We start from the raw sequence: 7,605 nt of genomic DNA on the forward strand, positions 1-7,605 counted from the left end.
TGCTCGCCTAATAAACTCACCAGACGCCCTCACACGCTTAATGTTGAAATTTAGAATAACAATAACAAAAAAAAGCCGTAAAGAAGAAAACAAAAATCATTCGTGATACCACTACCTAGAGATCGTCAATGTCAGCATTTTGGTGCATTTACTTCTAACATTTTTGGGATTCATAAACAGTACAAACATCTAAAAAAAAATCAGTGTGGATACACCTTGCATCCTGCCCTCATCATCAAACGTTACAGCAGGAATGCTTGTCTCCAGGTCGTTAAGGGTGTGTGCTGTCTTACCTGGGTCTATGGAGATCACGGCCTCCAGCTCTCGGACCTTCTGAACGGCTGGGGCTGATGCGACACTGTAGTGCAAAGGATCCTGGGAAACGCAGTGGACCTCTGGGATCCTCTCAGGGCCGAGAAGACTGTCTGGAGCCTTGGTGTCCTTCAGGTCGGTCATAACTGTGCAACCCGGCGTGCTGGCAAAAGCCAGTGAGGCCTCTGAAACACACAGCAGCAGGGACTGAGCCCAGCCAGTTCATCAAGCCCCAGCCACTCCCTTCTAAGCGCACTGCTGATGGGCACGATGACACCTATGTGTCCCCTCTGCCAATGGCATTCCCTATACCACCTGCTGGCACCGAGGTCAGAACAAGCTGGCTTATGGCTACGTCTAGTTCCATTTGAACAGTTGCCTCTAATTTTAGGAAAGGGAAGATGAGTCGAGCGTGGGAGAAGTGAGGCACAGCCACAGCTACAGCAGCTAGAACTCTAGGTGATTCTGTCAATTTAACCCACGGATATCAGCAAGTATCTACCGAGCTCTTCCAACGCACGAAGCCATCTTGCTTGACTTTCCAGCAAATGTTAGATTTGGTTCCCTCTGTGAACATAGTTTCTATTTTTCTCATAGCACTTACATTTTGTTTTGGTTTATGCTAATTCTGTTCTTAAACATACTCTCCCTTACTAGAGTACAGGCAACATGTAACACTCTAGTGTAGTAATCAAGAAATAGCTTCACCGTGGCAAATGCACTTGTGTTCGAGATGTGACTTTATCCTGTCTAAACCTGTTTCCTCAACTATCAAATAATGACATGCCTCATATGGCTGTTGTCAGGACTGAATTGAAAATGCAAATAAATGTGCTTAGCAAAGTGGCTGGTGCAGAGTAAGCCCTCAATAAATGATGGTTTGTGTTATTGAACCAGCCATGTCTTACTCGTTTTTATCTCCTCGTGTCTGGCTCACTAGTGCTTAATACTTATTATATTTAATTTACCTCCTCTGCCTTCTTCGGTGTCATCATTATCCCTGAGCACTCGAACTCCACCCCGGTGTGTGCTCCTAGAGAAGCACGACCATTGCTCATGCATCTCAGAATCTCACACAGTGCCTTGCACTAATAGGTGTTTAGTAAATGTGAGTTGAGTAAGTAACATCTTGGATTTCACAGAAGCAGTAAAGTTTCTTAGATTTGATAGAAAGCCAGGGTCAGCCAACACTTCAAAAGACAGAACTCATAAATGACTTTTAGACATGATATATAAGGGGAAGAAATAATGAATGTGATGAATGTGATCGTTGCTTTTCTGTGTTTCGGACAGCACCTAAAACTGGTCACCCTAAAACCAGGTAAACATCAGAACAATCAGCTTAGAGTGTGACACAGGGTTCTGCCCCCAACAGTTATGAGGTATGCAGCAAATAATCTATTGCTAACAGAAGTTTAAATATTGACGTTTTTATCTTTTTATTTTTTGTAGAGATGGGATCTTGCCATGTTGCCCAGGCTAGTCTTGAACTCCTGGCTTCAAGCAATCCTCCTGCCTTGGCCTTCCCAAGTGCTGGGATTACAGGCGTGAGCCACTGCACCTGGTCTTTAAATCTTGGCATCTGAGAATGATTGGAGATTGTCCCTGACTGATGTCATCTGCTCTCATTTATAGTCAAATAGGCTATCACCATCAGGGCTAAAGGGCTGGAGTGTGCTGGGTGCCCGTGGCAGTGGGACCTCTCCTGCAGGGCTTCCCCCGGCTGATGGCAGGAGAGCGGCGGGGCCACTGTGCCGGGGGATACTTATCACGTGTGTGTGGACGTGCCTGCACGCACACCCACACGCACACTCAGAAATGACCACAGCTCCCGGAGGACTGAATCTTGTCCCGTGCGGCATTGTATCCCCCAGGTCTGGGCCCATGCCTGGCACATAGTAGGTGCTCAATACATGCACATTAACTAGACAAACGAATAGAATCCTGTGGATCTTGGCATCTAGGCCTTCTCCATATTGAAAATAATCCTTCCCTCTCATGAGGCCATACTGATAGCTAAACTCTCATGAATGCTTTCAAAATAAATTACAGTACCATTGAATTCTATGCTTTAGAGTGCAAGTGTGGCTGACCTGGACAGAATTTTCCAGTGTCTATGACAATGGGCTGCAATGTTATTTGCAATGTTTCTATCACATTCCTGTCTTACCGTGAGCAGTGAGGGCGCCCTCGTGTGTCTCTTCATTGTAATCTCACCTCGGAAAGAAACGTACGGACCATATTGCTTTCAATCACCTTGCACACAGCATGGAAATGGTTCGTTTGCTTGTGTTTCTTGGCTTCACCTTTGTTTTCAAGGCACCACAGATCTCTATCATACCTCAAAAAGTCAAACTAAAGGTTGATCCTTCTGTTAGAATGGGCTATGAGACTTCAGCAGGCAGAAATATGTTTAATCAAAACATTTGGGTTATAAGACCAAAGCTGCTCTGCTGAGGCCAGCCCTGGGGTTGAAAGAAGGAAACCGGAGAGGTATTCGCTGCAGGCTGGAGGCCTCTGTCCTGTGTTTTGTTTTATGGCTTTATTTTAAAAACCATTGTACTATAAGCCTAGCTTTCAAGAGCTAGAGACCCTCCGGGTTCCATTCTAGGTCAGAGTAACTGCCCTGTTATACCCCAACGTACTGCAGCTGCTGACAGCTTCGAGACTGGTCAGCTGGGAAGGCCAGAAGACCGGAACATCCCCTGGCTGACACACCACAGCATCCCCGTAGTCAGGTTTGGAAAGTTCCTTGATTCCCAACAGTTCTGCGGATGGAAAAAGAAAATGTAATTCCCTGGGCAGGTACCATCCAACTAGAACTCATTGAGTAGTTTATGGTTCTTTCTCCAAAAAGAACTCCAGTCATAGGATTATTTCAAAGGGCATTTGAGGGGGAGGTGAAGGAGAGCAGGAATTGAGGCTGAAGGAGCTCAGGAAATTTCATCCCAAAATATGACTCCTTGGTATAAAGAGTAGTATTCTGAATTAAAGGCCCTTAGAGATCAACAGGCCCTTGGAAGGGGCTGTCCCTCTATCTGCATAACCAGACAGACCCATCAAAAGAAAAATGGACTTCACTTCCCTTCTCTGTTATTTCACTATCTTGCAGGAAAGAAAATCAAGAATGCAACCAGATCTGGCCCAAATCATTTTAAACATAATACCTGTCTCTCAGATTATAGTCAGTTTCCCCCATCCATTCGTCCTACCTAGCAACCATTTATTGCACCTAAACAGAATCACCTATATTCCTCATCTCCCCCACCCCTCTAAAAGGAGCATAAAAAAATATCTGGGTCGCACTGAGATATTGGCTAATCACTTGGTGATTCTCCCCACGTGCAAGGTAAATAAACCTCCTCCTCTTGTTCCTCAGCCTTACTTGTGAGTTGGTCTTTCAGCGGACCTTCGGGGGAAAGGGGAAGTTCCCCCTCACCCCCACAAGGCTCTAACAACTCAGATACTCCATGACTTGCAGTCCATGGTGAGTGGTACAGTTTCAGAACATGGCATCTCAGATTCCGTGATGTGATTTCTGGAAGCCTTGGGTGCATTTAGCCCAGTTCTTGCACTGTACAGATTGCTAACAAAGCCAGCATTTGTCAGTTTGTCTTGATACAGACTGAGTCACATTACACGAACCTAAACTCTGTTGTTTGACCACCAACAGTGTCCTAACCCTGGCCAGCCACCAAAGTGCTGACGAGGACAGCAAAGATGGACGTGTTGGGCCCAACCAACCCCAGTAATGATAAAACCATTCAGCAGACACCTTCCTGGTGGGTGGTCCTGAGATCGTCCTTATATGATGAAGGCAGCAAGTGCTGACTGCAGTTTTATTTGCATATTAAAAAGATTGTGCATTCCAATAATTAAAATCATTTGAACAACAAAAAATGGCACTCTGATTAAACTGCATTTTACAGCCTGCAGGAAGCCTTGGGCCAGCTTGATCTTACTCTAGATTTCACTGTCGTCCCACCCCGCTTCTTCCTTCCCCCACATGCAAGCTCTTCTCCTTCCCTGCCAGCCAGACAGGCAGAGGGCAGAGGCAGGCGCGGCCTTGTTGTCCGGAGTTCTCGATTCTTCCATTTGAAAGGGGCAGCACAGTCATTTAAACTCGATCCAACCTCTGGGCACCTTACAAAGTTAAACAGCGAAAGGAAGCAAAATAAGAAGGCGCTGCTTGCAGAACGAACGGTGCATACTGGCGGCGCTCACCTCATTGCAACTCGCCTGCTGGCTTCTCCTGTTCGATCGTTTCTTTGGAAGGCAGCGGAGTTTTCTCTTGAGTTTCTGTCTTCTTCAATTTCGACTCATGGAATTTCTCGCTCTCAGTCATATCGGGTTTGGCAGGCGCGGTCGCAGAGGAGGCGGAGTGACGCGCAAGAGCGAGCGGATCCGATCTACCCAGTGGCCACTGCTGAGTGGCTGATCGGGTTTTCACAGAATGCCGTGTTTTGTGTGATTTTGCCTGTTACGCAGCTGAGTAAACTCGAGTACCCTGGACTCTGACCCTCACTCAAGACCCAATCCCAAGCTCTCCTCAGGCCCTTGGGGAACCTCCAGGAGGCTGGGCAGCTTCCAGATTTTAGCCCCTCATGCTTGGATCTGTTCGCTCACGCGGATTGAATTCATACACTGGGATCAATGGATTTCAGTTTGAATTAACATTTGAACAGAAGTCTTCTCCTACCCAAATATGCCAATGAACAGCAGCCCAGGTCGCTTTGAGCCCAAATCTCCAGACAAGGAGCCCTGCTGCCGCCCTCTGCTTCCTCCTACCCCAGGTTCATGTGAAGTTCATAGGAGCTTTATGTTTACCAAAGATCCCCAAAGGCTGAGGCTGGCTATTCTGCCAAGGGTGGCGCTTTTGAGCCTGAGGGGCATCTGTAAACCCTGGTCCTGCTGCTAGACGCCTTGAGCTCGTCCAGGGCCTTCACCCCCCGACCCCCTGGAAAAGATGAGGACACACTGTGGGAGCCCAGGAATACAGCAAGTTCCTGTCTGCTTCTCAGGCCCAAGTCCCCGGGAGGCTGTCAGAGTCCTGAGCCAGAGTGGACACTGACCTGGGTCGCCGATGTGAACAGGCTGTCCTCGCTCCCCGCCGAGCGAGCAGCTGGCCCCGACCAGCCTTCCCAGCTCGTCCTTGGGAACGGGCCTCCCCATGACCACCAGAGGGCAGCAAAAGCCAGCATGGGTGGCGCAAGGCACGGTTGTCTGACAAAAAATCAAGTGAACAACGTTTAAAAATGGAATTAGTACAGATCTAAGCCCTGAACACCGAGAGTTCAAGGCAGCTGAATGAAGGAGCAGGTCCCAGTAGCTATTATAAAAATTAGCTTCTGTTATACTTTTATGTGACATACTGATGTGGAAATTTGCTGGTAATTATTGGCATAAAATAGGGAATCTTAACTTTTTATGTGCCACAGGCCCCTTTGGTAGTCTGGCGCCGCTACGGCCTCCGATCGCAGTAATGTTTTTAAATGAATAAAAGAAAAGCTTAGCATCCCACAGGAAGACAATTATATTGTAAGTGCAGTTATCGAATTATGAAAAAATGTGATACAGTATGTGTGCCTGAGAGCAGCTTAAGGAAAAAGAGGGCAGATCTACTACCATTGAAATTTTGAAGTAGTGATCGACATATAGGATATTTTTGAGATACCAGGAAGAACTGTAATGGGGTTTGAAAATGTCTGTGATTTCCGTTGGCAGCCACAAAGTCACAGGGTCTGCTGACACGGTGGCCGTTTGTTGCCCACATTCATAATCAAAGGAAATGCTAAATTTCAGTTTGAGGCTATGAAAACAAAAATGTAAAATCTTTCCCATCCGATGTCATGGACCCTCTGAGATTCTCATGAACTTCAGGGGCCCATGGGCCACAGTGAAGAGCCTCTGGGAGGATCAGAGGCAGGGCGAGGCAGGGAGGGGAACGCTGGGTGGAACGTCGCAGGAGGAGCTGGTGTCTGCTCTGCCTCCTGAATCTGCGAGAGGGACAGGGGCCTGAGCCCACCCCATTCCTCCCGCTTCAACAGCAGCTGCCTGTGGCGATCCGTGTGATTTTCGCTGGTGCTGTGTTTTCCTCCCCTGAGTGGTTTCTGGACCTGCAATGGGACTTGTGAAAGATTTAGGACATGGCCGGGACTGGAATCCACTGGGACAGCCTTGGCCGCCACCAAAAGGGCTTGCTTTTACCACCCTGGTGGCAGCAGGATGGAGCCTCGGCATGCCTGCCAGCGGTGTGTGCATAACAGCGCCAGGGACAGGGAACGTGCTGGGGCCACTCAAAGAGCTGGCCGCTCCCCGAGGCTGAGGCACATCCCATCTGGGGGCGCCCTTCATCCCATCGCGGCCACCAGTGGAATCCCAGATGGCTGCCTGGCCATCTCTCCCAGAAGCTACTTGGTAACCGTCAGCTCAGTGAGCTGTGGGCAAGCGGCAAGGGCCGTGTTGAGCACTTATTATGGGCACACACTGTCACCTCTGCACAAAGCATCCTGTGATCATCACACCTCTATTATTGACATTTTACAGGTGGGAGCCAGGAGTTCTGGGTTCCAGTGTGGCTTTGGGACGTGGGCAAGTCCTTTGCTCTCTCTAGACCTCAGTTTCCTCTTCTAGAATGAGAGGCTGCACCTGGTAGGCCACAGGATGCTCCCAGATCCCACCTGCTACAAACGACGGTGCAGTCTAAGGACAGGTGGGCCCCCACCAGCAGCTGGGGAACCGTCCCCACCCTTCCCTAGCTTCCAGCAAACCACTCGGGCACACGCTGCACACACGCCGGGCAGCAGACTGTGGGCAGCCTCGTTTCTGATCAGAGGCAGCTGGAGCCTCTCTGGCAGGAGCTCAAACCAGGACATTTCAGACGAAGTCTCCAATCCGAGTCCTCCGTAAATAGAGAAACCTGGAGCCCAGTGGTTTTTTTATGCTGCTGACCACTGATCTAACAGAGCGAATGCTCAGACTTTACCCAAAAAATGTCCAGGAAGGGGTCAGTGGAATGAGGGCAACTAGTTCAGTCCCCTTGACCAGTGTGGCTGGAAGCAAACCTCAGGGGCCTGCAGGGAGGCAGCACCCAGTAGTGAGCACGTCCCGGGAGAGGCCGACCACGCTGCCCTGGCGGCCACCAGCCGCCACCTCCAGCCTAGAACATGACCCGGCTTTCTGCACAGGGACGTAACCCAGCAGCTATCAGCCTGGCTGAGGCTCTGCCACAAATCCTGGGGCATTTACAGAGCCAGGCGCATTCTCTGAGGCACTGCCCACCTGAGCAGGGAG

At 49.2% G+C, this 7,605-nt stretch overlaps 1 protein-coding gene across 1 annotated transcript in view; it reads right to left on the reverse strand.

Moving 5' to 3' along the window:
- The window catches only part of LOC105822929 (chromosome unknown open reading frame, human C14orf159), a 74,948-nt gene that overhangs the window by 30,868 nt on the left and 36,475 nt on the right, over window positions 1-7,605 (reverse strand). The window contains 3 exon segments of the mRNA XM_012660004.1: window positions 294-497; window positions 2,958-3,080; window positions 5,385-5,535. Coding sequence (XP_012515458.1) covers window positions 294-497; window positions 2,958-3,080; window positions 5,385-5,535 — 478 coding nt within the window.

This window comes from Propithecus coquereli, unplaced genomic scaffold, assembly GCF_000956105.1.
Source record: "Propithecus coquereli isolate 6110/MARCELLA unplaced genomic scaffold, Pcoq_1.0 Scaffold646, whole genome shotgun sequence".
NCBI classification, from domain to species: Eukaryota; Metazoa; Chordata; class Mammalia; order Primates; family Indriidae; genus Propithecus; species Propithecus coquereli.